The following is a 21,793-nucleotide window of genomic DNA, read 5'->3' as shown; positions in this document are numbered from 1 at the left end:
AAAAAGTAAAGTATAAGAGAGGGAACAGCAAATGCTATAAAGTTAGTTTGACTGGATGTTTTGTAGGAATAGCTCCACTGAATCTTGGGGAACTGTTACTGCACTCTTGCAGCAGGGCAACAAAGTACATTTTTGAGGCCTTTAACTCTCTCAGTGCTGACAACATCAAGGAGACTGCTTTGCGCAGCTCTCAAAAAACATCTACAGTGGTTTAACTTCAGTGGATTTTGTGTATTGTTTGGTGGTCCTTCAGTTTTTATTTAAAAGAAATTTTAAACTTAAACCAAGACTTTGCTTTAGCTTCTGGATATTGTGATTTTTTTTTTTTTCCTGGATCAAAGCAATTTGTCAGTCCCCCAAGTTCAGAAGAGGAAGGAGCTTGTAGCCTCGATTAACTTAGAAGGATTGCTAACTAGTAAGGAAACAAAAATCTAATTGTCAGTTATATTGAATCTGGAAAGTTCCATAAATCTTTTGGGGACCCTGAGAATTAAATTAAAGATGCCATCTATTAAAGTGATGTGTGTGACCTTAAAATATGAAGGCGATGTATAGAAGATTTCAGTTATTTTATGGGAGCTAATTGTTATTCCTCATTGCTTACAGAAGACTTTTTTTTCAGAGCCTGTTTTGCCTTGGTTAAATCAGTATCTGCATAAATAACATTTTTAGCAGGTTGAAGAATGTTTTAGTAGGTAGAATTCAAATTTTGAAGTCACATGTAGAGCAAGTTAAGTGATGGTTTGTGCTGGTGTGTTGACTACCTGTGTCTGTTTTTTCTGTGTGTTTGTAGATCTATGAATCTCCCAGTGCTTGTGGGGGACCTAAAGCTTGTTATTAATGAGCCAAGCAGATTGCCTCTATTTGATGCTATCCGCCCACTTATCCCATTAAAACACCAGGTGGAATATGATCAGCTTACACCCAAAAGATCACGGTAAGAGAATGTAGAACAGTGCAGTTAAGTGAAAGCAGGAAGTACTGACTGACTTGTCAGAGAAATTCTGAGTAAAATATTGGTCACCTACATAGATCTGGGCATAATTTTTTTTACTTTTGCTGTATTTGCTATAAGTACAGGTTTGAGCTGCCTGAAATTGTTTGCCAAATAGTTTAATCTAGCAAAATCAGGATAAGGGAGTAAAAAACAATGCTATCCAGTTGAAACAATCTTTGCTCAGTTTTCCTCTGTTTAATAATAACAAAAAATTCTTATAGCTCTAACCCTCTAGAAGCAGACAGCTGCAATGATTGTAGATGTCTTGTCCTACAAATAATACTTGATGGCTTTAGCTAACACACATCCATCCAAACTTCAGTCAACTTGCTTTTTTTCATGCCTAAATGTAAGATAAAAATAATGTGCAACTTTCTTATGAATCATTATTGCCACTAAATGATATGCAGCTGAACAGTCAAGTATCTTCCATTTTTGCAGAAAGCTGAAAGAGGTGAGGTTGGATCGTTTACATCCTGAAGGACTTGGACTAAGTGTGAGAGGTGGTGTGGAATTTAGTTGTGGCCTCTTCATCTCCCAGTTAGTTAAAGGAGGACAGGCAGACAATGTTGGGCTTCAGGTAAGAAAATTAGTGGCTGCAGTGCTGCAGAAAGTCTATTGCCACAATGTTAGGGAAGCAGGAACTAAGAATTGTTCTTTAGTATTTTGAAATAGCTATTGTTAAGGTGCTCTTTTATTTTGTAATAACATTCATAAAATATGTAAGGCAATGCCATATAAATACTATTATACCAATGGTGAATCAAGTTTTTTTAATTGTTCTTTTATTTTCACCAATTTTATTTATATGTAAACCTTTTTTATCTGGGATATGATCATTTTTTAAGATTAAAGGGTTTCTTGCAGCATTTATATTTCATGACTAGAAACAGTTACATGTAAGCAGATGGAAAGAATGAACTCTTAACTATCCTGTGGAAGCATTTTTTAAGTAGCCAAGTAGAACAGAGCATATAAATTAAGTAGAATGTAAATATAAATATATAAAATATAAATTAAGTAGAACAAAGCACATAAATACTAAAAATGTTAATTCCATCTTGCACATGTAATTTGTGTAATTAAGTTTTTATTTTAACTTCATGTATAAGTTGTGGGGTTTTGTTTTATGAAATGGAAGTGTGTAAAACAATACCTGTTTTTAACCTTTCCCAGTATCCTTTGTACCATAAAAATTTTAGATGAACTGTAACAAGATTGGCAAAAGTAATTATGCATAGAAACACATTTTTCTATGTCAGTACTTTGGCAATTTGTGTTAATGAAGGTTTAGGTGTTCAGGTTGTTTAGGTGAGTCATTTCTTGCCCATGTATCTTGATGAAGAGTGAAGTGAGCAATTGCTGTGGTGTCTGCATTGTTCTATGCTTTCAAAGCTGATGAAGTATTTTAAAGGCCTGTGTTTCTGAGTAGAAAGGCTTAATTGCCTGGCTAACTTCAGTTTGTCAAGTGTGAATAGTTGCTGGAAGTATTGGTGTTTAAGGATGATATTTAAGACTAGTCCAGAATGTATTAGACTGGCATGATTCATTACAGTGTTTTAATTTGTAGATACAGTTCAGTGTAACCCCACAACTGTCTTAGATTAAAATAAAATTTTAAAAAAGCTCTCTTGACAAGGCAGTCGAAGTTAGGGTACCATGTTTGTAGAATTCATGCTGAGAGCTTCCTAAAACTTAAATAAGTGTTCCTCTCTCGTTTGCATACATACACATGTCCTTTTGTATATGTGTTCATACCTATATATCCCATTCACTAATTCAGAATCACCATTGAATTAGTCCCGTATTCTGGCAGCCTGTTCTGGTCAGGCACGTGACTGGCTCCCTGAATGCTTTTAGAAGCAACTTCTTAGAAGAAAACCACATTCAAGGAATACAACCCATAAATTCTGTATTTAATTAGAATTGAGAGGTGGCATAGGACACCACAAGTGCTGTGCTGAATTTGTCAGTAGCCTACTTTTAAGCATGGGATTTGCCAGGGGTAACTCCAGAAAAGGGTATTATGCACCTTCCCAGAGTTTGCACTTAGAAAAGCTTGTGTACCACGTTACACAGTGAGAACAGGAAGCATAGACAAGAGAGTTGTTCCTGGATTGTAATCAGCTCAGTTGAGAGATTTTAGCTGGACCCTTCCTCCACTGCTAGAAAACTGAGAAAAAGACAAAGACCGGTCACTTATATGGCTTTTGGAAACATCTGGAAAATACTTAAAGGCATTAATGATAATGGTCAACAAAAGACCTAACGGCCTCTGTCTTAAATTGTGCTGTTACATCCATCTTAATGCTTTGTTTCAGGTCTGCTTCTCTGCTTGTTTCAGGCTAATGTCTTGACACTATCAATAGATAAGAGTTATGCTCAGTTGTTGTGCTGCTGTAAGGATGTCAGTTTTTGTTTTTTTCTCAGCATGGTGAAAGACCCCACTGGTTTTCTGTGACCAATGCCATCGTGCTACATGCTGGTGACAGTGAATGGGATTGTAAAGGGTCTTTGGGCTGGGCTGTGCACATTCTAATGCAACTCAGAATGTGGTTAGTTTGGCAGACAAAGTAGGGGCAATAAAGGGGAAATTGTACTCAAGATGGACAATGAATTTGTTGGAGTTAGTTTGTATGTATTAGTATGAACAGATGGTGCTTCACAGCTCATGTAGTCTCACTTCCATTTTTTGATATGTGGTGGTAAGCTCAGCATAAAGTGCCTTCATAATAAGTGGAACTAGGTACATTCTGAACCCCACTGAATAACAAGACCTGACAGGCAGCCCATTGTTCTAAATTGCTGCTTCTGAAATTTCACCCACCTGCTTTATTTAACTAAACCTCTACACATTTTTTTATCCCAAAAATGCTGTCTGAGAAAGGTATAATGATCTTCTATTAAACCACCTGTTTTATGTCCTGTTGCTTTTTTAAATAATTCAACTTAATTTTACATTAATTTGCCTGGAAGGCATTTCCAAGTTAGATTAAAATGACTGCATAATCATGAAGGCTCACTGAGGCATTTGTAGTTTTGGCTCTTTTTAACTACAGTTTCTCAAAAAGCAAGTTTTTTGTTCTTTCACAAAGAAATGTACTTCAACTTTTTTTTCCCCTCTGCTTTCTGATACTTATGACTGTGGGGATTCTGCTGAATACAAAGAGATGGAGATTGGTATGAGTGATGAAAGTGGAAGAAGTATGCAAAATGAGAAATCTGAAACAACAATGTTATTTAAAAACCTTTCAATATCCTGGAAGCACTAAATATTATATTTCTTATGTTAAAAGTTAAAATAATAGGCACTTGGTAAAGTTAGCTTTGCAGCTTTTCTTTTGAAAGTCTGTCATCTCCATGTTTAATAGGGAAAGAGGAAATAGTGATGTATAAGAACAAAATATTTGTTACTGTTCTCCTGTGCTCAGTCCCACAGACTTTTATCTTAATTTTTGTGATCCAGAAGCTTGGTATACAGTGATACAAGTACAAAAGTAACAAAGTATGTGAAAAAAAATTGTTAATTTCTTCAGTGCGTGGACGCTTTTTTGGAGGAAGAGCAAGTGTCCTAAAGAGAAGCAGTTTATTCACGAATCATCATGTCTCCTGTATTCCAGCCTAGCCTAAGATATTTCTAAAACACCATCAGTCGTACATTGTGAGTCAATAGCAGTAATATCATTAGGATGAGTGAAGAGTACTAGACTTTGTTTCATTTCTGAAGCTCAGCAAAGAGGAGTATTAAAAGTATATATATGGGAAAAGCTTATTCCCACATGGGAGGGAAAAAGAAATATGCTCATGGTTGCATTTATAATTTTGTAAGTGTGTGCCCCTGGGGGAGATGATACAGTTCTAACAGGTATGACTCACTTAGTGAATTATGGTATCCTTAGAGGAACACTAGTTCTGATGGTGCAGAAGCTGTAAGGGAGACTCTCAAACAGCACTGCCATTTGAAGTCCTAAAACTGCAGTCCTTCTGTGTGCTGTGTCATTGCAGTTAATAACAGTAGGTTAGGCTGCCCTTTTAAAAAGCTGGGTTTGTACAAACCCAGGCTCCATGGGCCATTATAGCCTACATAATGTGGAAAATGGAGTAAAGGAAGGATCTCGAAGTAAATTAAAACCAAACAAAAAAACCCTACCACCAAAAAAGTATGTAAGATCAACAGAAAAGTCTCTGTGGTTCACATGAGGCCAGCATTGCATACTTGAGGTTAAACAGTTACACACAAACTTCTGGTATTTTTGTGAGTAATCCAAAGGGAAGCCAGAGATGGGAATGGAGGAAGGTTTTTGAGTATTTTGGTATGGAGGAACCCAACCTTCCTCTGAAAAGTAGAGGTCACTCACTTTACTACCATTTCCTAGAATTACCAGCAGAATCCTCAATAGGCTAAGGGTCTTTAAAGTTTGTAGACGATATTTAGTCTTTATGCATAGTGTCACAAGTCTGACTTATCTCTGAGCTGCTTTGCTACTTGGCAGTACAGTCACATTGCCAGCATCCTGGTCCTGAAGTGTAGAGGGCAATGGAACAGCTCTAGACTAAATGCTTGGATCTGAGGTGGGGAACTAGCTTAGAATTTAGCAGGGGAAAGAGCAGTGCAATGGCATAGCTGCCAGGCTTGTGGGATGGTTGGGTGGGTAGTTGGGTCTGTTTTTTAAAGCTTGTACCAAATTGATCTTCTATAGCAAGAGCTATCAGGGGTGGGACACTAAACTGCAGACCCCATGTACTTTTTCTTTTCTGATTCTGCATTTTTACCACAGGCTGTATGTTTAAAAGTCTTCAGTGCTGGCCTGTTTACACTCTTATTAAAGATTATACTAAAAATATGACTGACGCAAATTACTACAGTCAAGCTCTTAGGAGTGCTTCAAGTCGCACACAGGCCCTTGCCCTAGGTGACATTTTTGCATGTCCAGTAGGTGGAGCAGCAGACCCACGGATTAAGGACTGGAAAGCACACTCATGTTTCGTCTCTGCACCCGTGTTCTCTCCTGCACGACGGTCACATTTGGCATTTACTTTGATTGTCTAGTCTTTTGATGCTGTCTTGTGTCAGATAAAAATCTGTAGGTACAGTGGAGAGGAAACTGCACCACATGAGCTATGCTGGTACAGTGAATGTATTGTTAATGTTTTGTGTCCTATTGCAGAGTATATGGCACTTCCCAGAAGAAGAGAAGCTTGTGAAAAAAGTGAAAAAGATAAGCTGTGTGATTTGTTGTTTTTTTGGGTTTTGTTTTTTTTGAGATGAACAGATCACAGTAGTAAGACTCAATAGAACGTACTACATATGAAAAAAGGCAGAAGGTCATGACTTTCCAAATGTCCTGTCACCCAAGAGTAGACCTGGCACAATATGTGTTAATGTGACAGTCTCTAGGCCATGTTGAGGAACTCTGACTTCTAGTTTCACCTCCTGCCTTTCACATAAATTTAGGCTTTTGGTGCTGAGCTGTGTGGTGGTAGCAGAGGAGTCTCCAGCTGTGCCCATTTCTTTCCCTAAAGCTTTCAGCAAGGTATAAGGAATCTAGTCCCCAGTGAACTAGACTGTGACTTTTTTTCAGACACAAATATTCCCATCAAACTTGTGTGATGGAGAAAACTGTGTGGATACACAGTATGATTTTGTCTGCATGGCCACAGTAAATCACTTGCTCAGTCTGACCAAGACTGGTGGCATTACCTTCTATCCTTCCAGTGACAGTAAAGTTGGAAAGTTTCTTTGGGGAGACTAGAAGTATCTGCCTCAAAGGGGAAAAAAAAAAATTACACACTTTTTTTTTTAAATACTCAAAGTTATTTAAGGTTGCAATTGTTTGTACAGTCTTAAAAAACACATTAAAGATTACCATATTTATTGTATCACTGTTGTGAATGTTAAAATGAAGTATTTCATTCTGTAAGCAGACAGTGATTTTTGCATGACGGTGGTTTTTTTCACCACCTTAGTGGTTAGGGCTGAATTAATCTTCTCGTCCCTATGTGTTCCTGGTGAGTCTCTTGTGCCCTCTGAAAGATGGAAGAGTTAACTCTTCTCATCTTTTGCAGAAGCAGTTGAAAGTGTGTTCACAGCTGATCTGGTTACCAGGAGCTGGTGCACTAGCAGTCTCAAAAGCGAATAAATGAAAGGGAAGATCCTCACAGTTCACAACTAGTATAGCCAGAGTCTTTATGTTAACTTTCACCAGAAGTGCTATGATGAGCCTGCCTCTTCCCCTGAACTTTTTAGTCAATAAGGATGTTCACTAGAACTATGAAAATTATGCTCTTAATTTTTACTGTAAGAATTTTTTCCAAACCTAAAGTGAAAGGTTTGCTCTTGGAGAGATCACAGTACAGAGGTAGAAGAGGATATTTTGATGAATTGTTGTTACAGCCATTTCCTGGTAATCTTTTGTATATCCTACTATGCAGAAGATCATGCACTAGTTGTCACACAGCCACGTCATGTGGTTGACATTAGGTAGGAGTTTTTAGTCATGAAGGTCTAAACAGGGCCTGGCATTTTTAAGTGTACAACCTTAAATAAAGTGGGCAATGTGCCCATCACTGATTCTTTCTCAGTCAACCTAGCTAAGGGGATCATTAGGCAGGTTCACAGAAACTTGGAAATTTCTAGTCTAGCTGTCAGATAACATAGCACATTTGGATTTTTATTAGAGGAAGGGAAGTCTTTTGAAGTAAAAGCTTTCCAATGATGTGCTGTCATCACCAAAGAAACACTAGTTCTACTAGTTCTTTTGTGTATTCTTAAAATAAGATTTGAAATGTTATAGAAGTGGCTAAAAGCTTATGGCAATGTGTCTATACTACACGCGTGAACACTGTCAGGTGTCACCCTGGGGTGCTGCTGTTTGATTGCTGATAAATTTTAGTGTGGTCCCCAGTGTGGCCTTTGGTCTAGGCCGGTGATCACTCTGTATCAATTCCTATGCAGTTCAGGCGATAACATGTGCCAGGGTGATTGCTAGAAAGCAGGTTACATGAAGCCACTGTGCTTTGGAGGAACTGTCTTCAGTGCTAGAGAGTGGTCTTTTTACTTAATTTATGTACCAGGACATAAGTAGTTTCTGTGTAAAGCTGGCCTGTTTTAGGATCAGTCCATGAGTCTTGGAGATGAATGCACCACATAGGTTTGTTTCTACAGTCTTTTGCTTCCAGATACGTTACTACTTTTTGATGCAGTATAGTAATATAAAGATACTGCAGAATAGTTCAGTCTTTTTTTTTTTTTTTTTTCTGCTGTCATTCATTCATGAGAGTTTTGTAATATGTTTTGGTGTGATTTGTTCAGAACAATATTGAACTGTTTTGAGGCAGATAGTCCACGCTAGCAGTGATGCTTATCTTTTACGCTGGTATACACTTAGTTATCTAGTTTGGGTTTGTTTTTCTCTCTGGAATACCTGAGTTGTTTTGTTTGGAGGTTGTTTGGTTTTTGGGTTTTGTTTTTTTGTTGTTTTTTTTTTTTCTGTTAGCAAAGCCCCTACGTATTTTCCTGCACAACAGATGAAACTGGTGGAAAAAATCCAGTTGCTCTTCAGTCCATTGTGTACCAGACTTGTAAGACAAAAGTCTCATATGTTTGGAAGATAATAAAAAATAGCCCATATCTGTACAGAGACCCAGAGCAAATCCTTTAGGGTGGATAGAGTGCAAATTATCACTCCTTTAAGTCATCTTCATCTAAATTTGCCTGGAGGATAAACACTAGTTTTGTCTCTGCTATTCAGAATGTGTGTTCTTGGTCTGTTCCGTAGCTGACTGTGCCTCCTGTCAACCATAGAGCCCAAACATACATACATACATATATACAGAGGAGCCTGAGTAAGCTTAGAAATAAGCAATTGACTTGCCTCTGACCTGGTGGGAACTTTCTTTAATGTTTCTGTCTCAGGTTTTCTCACTTTTATTCATGTCATACAAGAGGGGGAATGCCTCAGCCTTGGGGCCACAGTAGGGTGGCATTGTCACCTTCTCAACTGTAGTATACAATGGGTTGCTGCTGTGAAACTCTTGACAATCTGTCACACAAGCAGCATGCAATTTTCTAACTGAAATAAACAATTCAGGAAGATTTAAGCCACTGCTACCCAGAATAAGAATTCATTATTCTAGTACATGACTATTGTAGTTAATCAGATGTTGCACAAAAAAAAGGAGGTAAATTCCATTAAAGTAATGCATTGCTCTGAGTCCAGAAATAAGCAGGGTAATGAAATGAAGTTTGGTTTCCTATTGGTCAAAATATTTAATAAGGTATCTCAGAACATATGGTAAAAGCAAACTTAAACTGCTGAAGTATAAAGGAAGAAAATCACTCCAGAATTACTGAATTGAAGTATGGACACTTGTATTTAAGGCAATCTGTGCAGTTCTAGTCTGATGTGTATAAACTAATTTTTATACTTTCCATTAGATATTATTTTAAAAATTTTATATAGCCATTTATACAATTTTATAAAATTGTTATTTGGCCATCAATCTGTCCTTTTGATGTTAAATATTAAGTTCAAATAAATACAGGTCAATCTGATTTGGACATTGCCTGAAATTCAAAAAGTATTCAGCACTTATTATCAAACCTTTACATCTAAATGATAGCCAGCTTGCATCATTGCTTATATTTTTTTAACATTAATTAAAAATTTTTTTTTTCTCTCATTTTTGAGGTTGGAGATGAGATAGTTCGTATAAATGGATATTCCATTTCATCATGCACCCATGAAGAAGTCATAAACCTCATTCGTACAAAGAAAATAGTGTCCATAAAAGTAAGACGTAAGTAACATTAGAAAAGAATACCTGTATCACTAGTGGTTGCTGTTCATAGATTGCTAGTGATCTGTAGAAAGTGTCACTTAACAGAGCATTTTTCTTTTTCAGATATTGGCATGATACCTGTCAAAAGGTAATCGTACTAAAAACAGATTATTCATCTTCATGCAGCCTCTTCAATATCCAAAGAACCTCTGTCTTTATCTGTACATTTGAAAAATTTATTAATAGACAACTTTGTAGCTTATTAAAATGTCATGCCCTTTGTGACAGACAAAAGTCTTGTTTGATGAGTCTGACACTTTAGGCCTTTGGCCTACTTAATTTAATCAGTTTCTATTTGCTCATTATTTGTGGAAATTACCTGGAAATTTCATTAGCAATGTACCTAGCTTAACAGAGAGCTCCACTACTTGTTTATGTAGGTAACATTTGAGGATTACTCCAGGGCTCAGAAAAATTTCCAATTATTGTCCTCTTCCAGATTTTGTTGAAAAGTTGAAACTCTAAGAGGAATGTTTGAGAGATGTTAATGATGGGAAGTATTTCTCTGTATAGGTGTTTATAAGCTGTTCAAGTTGTTACAATTATTTTTACAGTCTGTCTTGGAGTTTCCCAAAATTGTTTCACTTGAAGAGGTTTTCTCAGTTTTATGTTTGACCATCTTTATTAGCCTAAATAATCATGTGCTTGTTGGGCGTTCTGTTCAAATTATTGGAAAATAAACCAGTTGTTGTGAGTGGTTTCCAAATGGTCTTATGCAAAAAAGGAGGCCACATTTCAAAGTAGGTTCTTGAGTACATTCACATTTATTTTGTCCCCATTATTTTAAATTAGTTTTTTCTTTCAGTTCAGCAGATGAACCCCTTAAATGGCAATATGTGGACCAGTTTGTGTCAGAATCTGGGGTAAGAGATCACTATTTTATTAAGATATTTTTTGGGAAATCTAATGGTTCTGAAACACTTTCTCCTCTGACCTTATCACAGAACTATGTATTTCTTGTTACAAGCGTCCTGGAAGAAACATCTTTTGTGGTATGAAATTATTCTGGAATTATTAGATAAGGAAAGGACAGGATACAAATGAAATATCTTTTCCTTGTTAATTGGCACTTTATTTGTCTTGAGATAATTAGCTTATCAGGGTATAGTTCTACTGTATAAATCTTTAATGGATCATTTGGCCTATCTTAGCTCTGTTAGTGGAGGAATGACAGGTATGAATGCAAGTGACTTCTGTGGGCTGCAGCAATGAAAAGAGAGACTACAATTACCATTCTTTTGCTTTCAGGAAGAAGGACTTAGTTAAACAGTGAGCACTCTCATGCATTTTTCTAACTCTTTTGTCTGGGAACATCGGAATGATTATTTTGCCATATCACTTTCCTCTAATTTTACTTCACCTTTTTCTGAAGACAGTTTGACTATTTTAGTAATCTTCTCTAAGTAGAGAGAAAAGTTCAGTCTTTTACTTCAGCCATGTAGCTTCACCAGAATGGCTGTGTTTCACATTCATCTCCAGCAGCACCTTGGAAGAATCTTATCTTGATGTTGGCAGGGTTTGGTCCTGGCTTCAGGAAGTTTTATAGAAGTCTTGATAAGACTTCAACACAGAGTAACATCTGCAGCATTCTTTAATTCCCCTACAGGAAGGAAAGGGCAGTGTTGCTGGTCTTGCTTCTTCTGGAGGGAGGGACAATAAAGAGAAGAAAGTCTTCATTAGTTTGATTGGTACAAAAGGCATGGGATGCAGGTGGGTACATGTTTCTTATTTAATGTCACTGGTTTGTTAAGTGAGACATCCAAGGCAGTTATTTCCATCCTTCATTGATATCAGATAAATGGAGACCCACACTAGATTGGGAAGGCAAAGTGGAACACCAAGATATCTGTGGCGCACATTGTATAGTATTGGACAAAGTAGAAATCCCTGAGTTACAAGTTCTGACTTAAAACAAAAAAAAAATCTTGTAAATTTACAAATAAGAGCGGGCTGAAAGTGACATGCTACAAGTTGTCATGGAATGTAATCTTTGAAATGCCTTTCCTTTTAAAAATACTTCTAAATGCTGCTCTGTGAGGTAGCAAGTTTCAGCACTGTTCAGTGTCAGGTTCACTTCTTGAAGTGAGACTGCTCTCTGTGACCCTTTCTAGAGCTGATAAGCCATCACACACAGCTTTATCCAGTTCCTTAAAAGTAATGTTGGATTTGAAGGATTTTTAGAAATATGAACAGATGCTTCTCAGACTCCTGTCCTTGCAGCTAGTTATGAAGATTTTGGGATGGAATGGGTATTGGAGGATTTCTTATAAATTTAGGAATACATATTTGAAGTTATCAAGATTGAACTGCACAAAATATTTTCATAGGAGAAAACAACTTAGACTTCTTACTGTATTACATGGTATTTATCTATAAATATTATCCTTTAAATGTTTGGGTTTTATATTGCACCAGTATTTCCAGTGGTCCAACGCAAAAACCAGGCATTTTTATCAGCAATGTTAAGCCGGGTTCTCTTTCAGCAGAGGTGGGCTTAGAGGTAAGTATGCCATTTCCCAAGGTATGTACCACCAGGAAATACTGCTTGGTATTTACTACTTCAGGTATTCTGTGTCATAAAATCCTCGGCTGGCTTTACAGATGGTTGGGTGTGTTATTTTTCCATGGGAAAGAAATACTCTGTGGTTACATTTCAAATGAAGCAACTTTCCTAAATTTTAAGAACATGGGGATCAGACCAGCAGCCCATTGAGCTTAATGAGTCTCAAAACAGTGGCAGTAGGAAATGCTAATATGGGAGGATGTGCAGGTCTGGCGAGTTTCTGCTCTGTTCCCTTGTACTCTGCCAGTACCTACGGTTATCAAGACTGTTAAAGGTTGTATCTTTCTTTGTTTTCATGTGATAGATGTACTAACATAGCTTCTCTGCTAAAATTTTGATTGAATCTTTTAGGTTGGTGATCAGATTGTTGAGGTAAATGGAGTGGACTTTTCTAATGTGGATCATAAAGAGGTAAGATCAAGGTTTCCTAATTCCCTGAATACATAGTTGTCAGCTTAGTAAGAATCTGTCTGATTTTCTTGGCTGCAAAAAAATATGTTTTGATATTGGGCTACTTAACCAAAGAGGTTGTATATTGAATATGGGAATTTGAAGATGCAAATGCCTACTGTCTTGTTTAGTTCAGGTAGGTCTTCTGGAAATTCCGTCCTTGACACCAGTATCTTTTATGTTATATATACAGGCCTTTTATCACTTAATTCAGACTGATTTTTGTTTTGTTTTATTTTGCAGGCTGTCAGAGTGCTCAAAAGTAGTCGTACTTTGACTATCTCTGTGGTAGCAGGCGCTGTAAGTAGAACATTTATAAGTAAGTAGAACATTTGTGAGAATTAATATGGGGGCAAAATATCTGGTAAAAATAGATAAGTAGTAAAGCTGTGTTTCTTTATAATGTCTGTGTCACTGAATTCTATCAAACCAGGGCAGTGTTGAGTAGCTTTTGGTTATTTCTTTGCTAACTATCCTCAGTATTTTCAAATTAAAAAAGTTTCATGACCGTGGACCAATGTAAAACCATTCCCACAACAAGGAATGGAAATTAACTTTGTCATAATGGTTTCTCATGTTTGAGAGTTTCTGTTCTAATAGATAGCTGTTTCTGCTGAAACATGAAAGGTTAATTGAATTGAAGTAAATTCATTTTTCCTCATGAATAGCTGATGGGCTAATCTTATTCCAAATTAATTTCATGTGTAACTGTTTTATCTCTTTAGTGTATTAACCCATTGAAAATTATTCAGTTTTCCATTTTCACTGTTAAGTACAACAGAACTACACATCTGGCCCAGCTGAAATTAATTAAATCTTCCCGCTGACTTCAGTGTGGCTTTCAATAAATGTTTTAATGTTTTTACTGCTTTAATCCTTCTTATTGTAAGATGAATAGTTATATACAAGAGGATACTCAAGTTACATAGACTAATCAAAGATGGTATTTTCTAATTGTGTTACAACTGAATTAAATATGGAAAGCAAGATTTATTAAATCTTTTACGCTACTTCCTAAGGGCTTATTTATACATGTAGCTATCTTAAGGAATTAATGGTTTAATTGAACTACTCTTACAGTAATAAAAGTTGCAGTTGCCCAAAGGCATCACAGACATTGTTTAAGCAAATAGAATCATAGAACGCCAGGTTGGAAGGGACCTCAGGGATCATCTGGTCCAACCTCTCTAGGTTGGCTCAGCACCCTATCAAGCTGAGACTTAAAACTGTCAATGTGGGGGAATCTACCACTTCCCTTGGGAGACTATTCCAATGTTTGACTGTCCTCCTGGTGAAAAATTTACCTCTTGTGTCTGATCAGAATCTTCCCAAATGCTTCAGACTAGTTGATTAAGCTCCAGGTACTTAACATCATAAGGACTTAGTTTCAACTCCTAGATATGTTACCAACTGTTAGAAAAGATGACATCTACTCCAGCATGTACCACTGGGATGGCATTCTTAAAATGGTGAATTTTTGCTATGGAAATCTTCTGCTCTACCCTACTTCACCTTCCATGTCTTTTCCTTTCTTCAATACAAATCTTCGTACTGAAGAAGAGGTTGCAGAAGGAAACAGCTTCTCCATTTCTGTTTTTTGGTCGGCAAAGACTGGTGCAAAGACATTCTTCACTGCCCATTTTTCTTCAAGCTGTCCACTTTTAGCTTTAGAGACGTGGAAAAATTGATGTGAAAAATAGCATGAGGTTTTAATTTCAGCAATGAAAATTAGATAAACTGTATCAAAATGTTTCACATAGCACTTTGGAGATATCTTTATTGAATAGAAAATAGTGCTTGTGTCTTAACTGTAAAACAAATGAAACAGGAACAAAAATAACTAAAATGCACCAGCTATATAACCTGTTGGCAATGTATGTTACCTGAGTGATGGTACACAGCAGCTGGGCACAAGAGCATTAAGATGCAGTAAATGTGTAGTTGTCTCCCACACGTCTTACACACAGACAGTCAGTGTGCTGTTCTTTAGCATGGCACTGCTCAGCTAGATTTCAAGAAAGTACAATGTGGGTTTTTTTCTGGGCAGCACACTGAGCATGTCTTTGGCATGACCCCTAAACTGTTGTTGCTGACTTGAGTAGTTGCATGCCTCTTTTGAGATATTTAGCATATCATAACTTTGATGCTAAAAGTGGAGAGTAGCTCTTTGGAATGAAGTGGTCAGATCTTTCAGTCTTTCAGAAAACATTCCTCAGAAAAAGTCATGTCAGGAAATGGCAGATGTACTAGTATGTAATTGGGTTTGAATTATTTCCTAGAAGAACTACATTAATGAGATACTTTCACAACTGATTTGGGTGACTGTATGATTGCAGGGAAAGGAGCTGTTCATGACTGAAGAGGAAAGGCAGAGAGAAGCACGTCTCCGTGAACAAGAACGTCAGGAGTTAATGCATCAGAAGCGACTTGCGCTGGAGACGAACAAAATCATCAAAGAGCAGCAAGAGAAAGAGAGATTGTAAGAATTCTGTGTAGGACAGTCTGAAAAATTTAGCTTGGGTTTGGAAAGGGCATGGAAGACAGTAATAACTGTGAGAAGATTCTCAGATTAACTTAATTTTGCTGTTGCAGAGCCTCAATTCATAAATCCTTATCCTTTGGTGCTCTGGATATTCTGGGCTTTCAGAGCTGGTATCTTTCGAACACATCTGCAGTAGAAAGGCCACTTTGTTCCTTGGCTGTCATACCCCTGTGATTCAGTGGTATACTAGTTATTTTCCTGATGCCATTCCCTCATCCTTTATTTTTAGCAAGACAGTTACAAATTTTATTCTTTTACATTAATACATTATGGAACTGTCTCAAAAGGAGATACAGTGACTTACAGAGTTAAATAGATGATATGCTGTTATTGTCTAGATGGTCATGAGTGTCAGGGTTCTTATGAAAGTATATTGAACCCTTGGTATCTTAAAGATTACTTTTTAAAAGGAGCATTCCTCCCTAATGCATATGTATTTCCTGTCTATAAATTTTACTAACTATATACTGACATACTTGGTGCGAGTTCTTACTCAGAAAATATTATTTTTATCATTGTGTCCTAATTCCCCTTATTGTAGAAGAAAACTGGAGATTTCCCAGAAGACTGCAGAGGAAGATGAAAGATACCGCAGAGAAATAGAGCAGTAAGTAAAAACCTACATAGGCAATATGCTGCCTGAAAAAGAGTCCTTAGATCTGGCTGAAAACTTTCTGTATCTTCTTTTGTACAAACAAAAAGTTGTATATATTTCCCTTTAACTTAATGTAGGGTCCGATGCTAATGAGTAAGCACACTACAGTGACAGAATAGGTAACTGATCTGAAAATCAGCACCTGGTAAACATGAGGGTTATAGTGATAAAAAATTCAATGTGAAATTGAGGTTGGGTGCTTATTTTTTAAATGTTAAATATATATAGAAAACATTAAAGAAGTTCTGTGTCTCAGAACTTGCTTGCTCTATTGTCACTGAACCACTAAATTTAATTCTAATAGAAAAAAAAACCCAAATCAATACTGCAAAGGAAGGGATCAGGAAAGATAAAAGGACAAAAGAGTTTGAAAACATGGGTATACTCTGGGCTTTACAACATACCCACTTACATTAACAAAAAGCAACAAAGCCAACACAAACTAGGAAGTTTGTTCACAATCTATCAGAGTGTACACAATGTAGAATTTAATACCCTTTTCAGTCTATCAGGCACTTTTGAAAACAAAAGCTATGTAGATTTAGACTAAAATAAGGACTATGTAATACTAATTATCTTGAATAGAAATTTTAGTCCTAAATTTTAAGTAGGCTTTTGCTTTTCTAAGGAGACCATTAATGAAATTAAAACTGCAGCACTGAAAGCAGGAAGTTCTATAACCCATTTTATCCAGGAAATCTGATTTTTTTATTATAAAGGTCTATTCTGGTTTTAAAAATCTGTAATTCTAGGAATGGGAAACATTGAAAGATTGTATCATAATAGGGACAGTACTAGAAATGTAACTTAAGCATTGTTTTATGTTTGGAACTTTAACCAGTACAACACCTTGTTATCACAGTAAATAGTTTTACTTCTAAATGAGTCTGGGAAATTCTGTGATAGTGTGAAATGGCACAATTTGCAGCCATTTTTATGCAGCCTTTTAGAGCTAAGATTGACCCCGAAGCATTCATCTGCCAATAACCATTGGCAGACAAGCAGTTTCACTAGAATCTAATGCTTTCCTGTATTAATAGTTTGTGAAGATGACCCTTTGCTCCATTTTAAAAATCCTTTCTGCAGCAATTTCTTGTATAAAGTCATAGAATCATCGAATGGTTTGGGTTGGAAGGGACCTTAAAGATAATCTAGTTCCAACCTGCCTGCATGGACAGGGACAGCTCCTTCTAGATCAAGTTGCTCAAAGCCCCATCCAGCCTGCCCTTGAACACTTCCAGGGAGGGTCATCCACAGCTTCCTTTGGGCAACCTGTGCCAGTGTCTCACCACCCTTGCACTAAAGAATTTCTTTCTAGTATCTAACCTTAATCTCCCCTCTTCCAGTTTAAAGCCGTTCCCTCTCATCCTGTTGCTACCTATACTTGTACAAAGTTCCTCCTCAGCTTTCTTGTAGCCTCTTCAGGTACTGGAAGGCAGCTATAGGGTCTCCGCAGAGCCTTCTCTTCTCCAGGCTGAACAGCCCCAGCTCTCTCAGCCTGTCTTCACAGGAGAGGTGCTCCAGCCCTCTGATCATCTTGTGGCCCTAGTCACTGGGTCCTGTATTAGTATCCCAGGTACATTTTAGAAGAAACTTAAAATGTGCCTAAATGGTAGAGGTATTAGCATTGTACCCCCATATTTGTTTTGCAAATACAGTGTAACATAGTAACAAATGTAAACGTTCTGTCCAATGTTCCCTGCAATTGACTGTTTCCTATTTCAGCATCAGGTTGTATAGGGCTCTGAGCAGCAGCATCTAGTTGAAGATGTCCTGTCCCTGCTCATTGCAGGGGGGTTAGACTAGATGGTTTTTAAAGGCCCCCTCCAACCCGAACCATTCTATAACTCTATCATAGAATGGTTTTAAGATCATCAAGTCCAACCCTTAACCTAGCACTGCCAAGTCCACCATTACCATGTCCCTAGTTGCCACATTTACTCATCTTTTAAACACCTTCCAGAGATGGTGACTCAACCATTTCCCTGGGCAGCCTGCTCCAATGTTTGGTAAACCTTTTGGTGAAGGAAATTTTTCTAATATCCAATCTAAATCTTCCCTGATGCAACTTGAGGCTGATTGTTCTAGTTCTATTGCTTGTTATTTGCAAGAATAGATCAACATGCACCTCACTACAGCCTCATATTGGGTAGTTGTAAAGGGAGAGGTCTTCCCCAAGCCTACTTTTCTGCAGACTAAACATGGCGAGTTCCTTCATATGCTCCTTGTAAGACTTATAGTTTAGACCTTTCACCAGCTTCATTGCCCTTCTTTGGGCACGCTTGTCTACCTTGATGTCTTTGTTGTAGTGAGGGGCCCCAAACTGTACCCAGTACTCAAGGTGCAACCTCACCAGTGCTGGAGACAGGGGGGACAATTCCTTCCATAGTCCTGCTGGCCACACTATTCCTGATACAAGGTAGAAAGTCATTGGCTCTCTTGTCCACCTTGGTGTATCCACATGTGACCACATGAGGATATTTTTAAAGTTTGCCATAGCTAATATAGAGAGGTGAAAGATAATCCAAGTATAAGTAGCATCACAGACATCCAAGACCTGGTACATTGTGGCAACATATATCAGTTTACAAGTTCAAGACAGGCTACAGCCAAGAATAGATCTTGGATCACCTAAAGGCACCATATATGAAGCTACAAGCTGTTAGGTTAAATAGGATTTTTTTTGTGACCTACTTGGGATTTGCCGAATTTTCCTTCAAAATTACCTTTTTTTGATCATGGTTATTTTCTAGGTATCTTCTAGGTAATTTTCTTGTTTTATAAGCTCTTCTGTGTCTCATCAGTATTTAGTTCTTTGTGAGAAGGGTCACTTTTTGCTGTGGTCTAGTACTATGTGTTTAGGAAGCAACCACCAACATGGAGATAAGATATAGAAATAAGACACACTTTGAATTTATAATTTACCATTGTAACATCTGATTTATGCATGTGGCAGATGTTCTGTCAATTAGTATTTTAGTAAAAACTGACTATTTTTCTAGTAGGTATTTCCCACTTCAAAAAATGAAAAGTTAGTAGGTGAGAGATGGTCGTTGGCTTTAGTTAAGGTGACAGTCACTATTACAGCATGTCACTCTGAGCTTAATATCTGTGCAGATGTTTATATAACCAGCCTTACAAGTCTCAATATTAAATAAGAATTTTTTACTCCATTACATTATATTTTTACAAATTATTAAACAAGACAAATTGATGAAAGGAATTTAGTTTGGGGGAAGGGGCAATTTATTGTGCTTTATATTACATAGAAAATAACAAACGTACTGAAAACTAAACTATTGTAATGTATTTGCATTGCTGCTGCTGCTCAGAATTCCTAGCTTCATTTTTTTCCCTGTAGGATAACAGCAGAGGAAGAGAAATTTAAAAAGGAGTGGGAAGAAGACTGGGGTCCTAAAGAACCTCCCAAATCTCTAAAAACTGTGACTGCAGAAGTGCACTCTGCCCCCAAACACAAAAGTAAGTAATTTATTTCAGCCTGCTTCCTAGGGAAGGTGTTTGTTTCAGACACATCACGGAGCTGTACGGAATATACCACCAGTTTGTGGCCAAGCTAAACTAGCTACCACTTGGTTGTTTTCAGAAGACTGGAAGCCTATAATAGATTAATTTAATAGCTCTTATTTACCAGTTGCTTAGCTCACAAAATCTATATCTGCTCAAACAGTCATGGTTTTAACAATCGGGAGCAGAAGGAAAAAGGGGAAAAAAAAAAAAAAAAGACAAAAAAGACAGTTCACTAAGGAATTGCCTGAAGTGTTAATCTATCCAGTCTGGGGTTTTGATGCATTGCTATCCATGTTGCTTCTCTTCAGTGTTTTAGCTAGTCAACCTTTTCCAACCGATTCTTGCATCAGTAGAGTTGTGCTGATTTCCACTATAGGCCTAAATGGAAGCAGTACTGCATTTTTATATGGTATTTGTTTGTTCTTATATCCATGTAGGTAAGCTGATTTGAAATGCTAAGTTATATCCACGTGACCGCTTTTATCTTTGTGAAGTATAGTAGTATATAGTAATGAGTAATATTTTAGGCTTTATGGGCATTTTGTTATTGGGTTTTGTTACTTTTGAAAATGAAGGTATGAAGAAGAGGAAACAAGTGTTTCTGTTCTTTGATTTGTAATTAATTTGAAGTTTTCTGCATTAATTATGTCAGCAAATAGTTAAACATAATTCTTATGTTTAAGAAGAGATATTGGGACCTGTTTGAAGGTAGAAAACTAGCACTAGATTTGCAGTCTCATTTGGAGTGAATTAATACACTTTGTACTATTCCTGTTGTTACATTTTTTCTTCTCCCTTACTCTAAATGAGTGTGGAGATTAGGATTTTGAGTATTTTTGTCTGCTTGCTTCTAGCTAGAGAAAATAGATATTAAGTCTCTGCTTTAGGCTTGGAGGAAATTCAATGTTTAATTTTCTAAATCTAAAGATCTTCTCCACTATATCTTCAGCAGGACCTTGGTCCTCTCTTACTTTGGCAGTTTTGGGGGGCTGTAGGGATGTCTTGAAGCTCCCTTGTTTCTCTTCCATGAGGAAGAGTGAACAACTTAGTTGAGTAAACAATATATTTGATGTGATTTTAAAAATGCAAGAGAAGCCATTGTTGCAAAACAACAGTAAGACCATAGACAAAATAAGAGAAAAATAATGTAATCTTAGAAATTTGCAACTTTTATAAAGTGTTGTTCTTAGATCTTTTGATAAATCTATTTCTTGACAGCATGCTTTCGCATCTGATTTATTTTTTTTCTCAGGCTAAAATATTTACCACATCCTTTATGTGCATAGCACTTCCTTCAGTTCATGTTCTTTTGGTAACTATCTTGAAAATGAGTGATGATGGTATAGTGATATTTACAACCTTAGAAAAATAATCTTATATGCTGAGAGCTTGGGTTAGCAAATAATGTAAGCATATGCTAACTGAAAGAATGCAATCAGAACTTATGAATCAATTCTTAGTGTCCTAATCATGAGAAACCTAGGCACGTCTCTAAGAACTTGCAAAATTCAGGCATCTGTCTGTGAGGTGCTGTGTATAGTAGCAGATCGGTTAATATCTTAAATAGACCATCCTGCTTTCTCAAATATGAAGTATCTGTAGACTTTGAAACATTTTCCTTTCTATTTTTTAATGTTCTCCTCCTACTGTCATTTTCCTTACTGAATCTGTCTTTTTCCTCCCCTATTTTTGTTTTCCTTTTTCTTCTTTTCATCCATAGTAGCAAATCTTTCACAAACAGGCTATAGTCTGCACAGTCTGACAGTTTATTTGATCTTGCTGGGCAGTCTGCTTCAGAATTAGCTGAGAGAATGAGGAGGTACTGTTTGTACCCTGCAACTTTTCCATGAAGAATTGCCCTGAAGTGTAAGTTTAACTTAGTTGTCCAAAGGAATTCAAGATGCTCAGACCTTAGCTTGCAGTTAAGAAGCTAAGTTGGGAGCTAAAGATAGTATGTGGAAAGTGTATTAGAATATTATTAGACAAAGGAAAAAGTGGGAAGTGCTTGTGGAGCAGGTATTGCATAATTTAAGGGGGATTGGCATTGATTCCTAAACTGATTACATTATTTTTTGTGTCACTTTGGGAAAGTCATTAACTTCTCATGAATGAGAAACTGAGATGGGGAAACGTTTATTCTGCAATATCTTTTATTAATTTAGTTTTCTGATTCTTCAGGACAGCTTTCTTGTATAGCATTTACCCTGATGACAACAC

At 36.9% G+C, this 21,793-nt stretch overlaps 1 protein-coding gene across 3 annotated transcripts in view; it reads left to right on the top strand.

Annotated features, from left to right (window-relative positions):
• The window catches only part of USH1C (USH1 protein network component harmonin), a 49,506-nt gene that overhangs the window by 4,975 nt on the left and 22,738 nt on the right, over nt 1-21,793 (top strand). For all 3 annotated transcript variants that reach the window (XM_051621622.1, XM_051621620.1, XM_051621623.1), the window contains exons 3-14: nt 794-937; nt 1,439-1,577; nt 9,688-9,796; nt 9,902-9,926; nt 10,644-10,701; nt 11,445-11,548; nt 12,254-12,338; nt 12,753-12,812; nt 13,095-13,151; nt 15,188-15,330; nt 15,935-16,000; nt 19,410-19,528. In XM_051621622.1, the coding sequence (XP_051477582.1) occupies nt 794-937; nt 1,439-1,577; nt 9,688-9,796; nt 9,902-9,926; nt 10,644-10,701; nt 11,445-11,548; nt 12,254-12,338; nt 12,753-12,812; nt 13,095-13,151; nt 15,188-15,330; nt 15,935-16,000; nt 19,410-19,528 (1,109 nt within the window). The remainder of the gene's footprint in view (nt 1-793; nt 938-1,438; nt 1,578-9,687; nt 9,797-9,901; nt 9,927-10,643; nt 10,702-11,444; nt 11,549-12,253; nt 12,339-12,752; nt 12,813-13,094; nt 13,152-15,187; nt 15,331-15,934; nt 16,001-19,409; nt 19,529-21,793) is intronic.

Source organism: Apus apus, chromosome 5, assembly GCF_020740795.1.
Source record: "Apus apus isolate bApuApu2 chromosome 5, bApuApu2.pri.cur, whole genome shotgun sequence".
NCBI lineage: Eukaryota > Metazoa > Chordata > Aves > Apodiformes > Apodidae > Apus > Apus apus.
The sequence above is the reverse complement of the archived record's forward strand: the minus strand, read 5'-3'. Positions and strand labels throughout refer to the sequence as shown.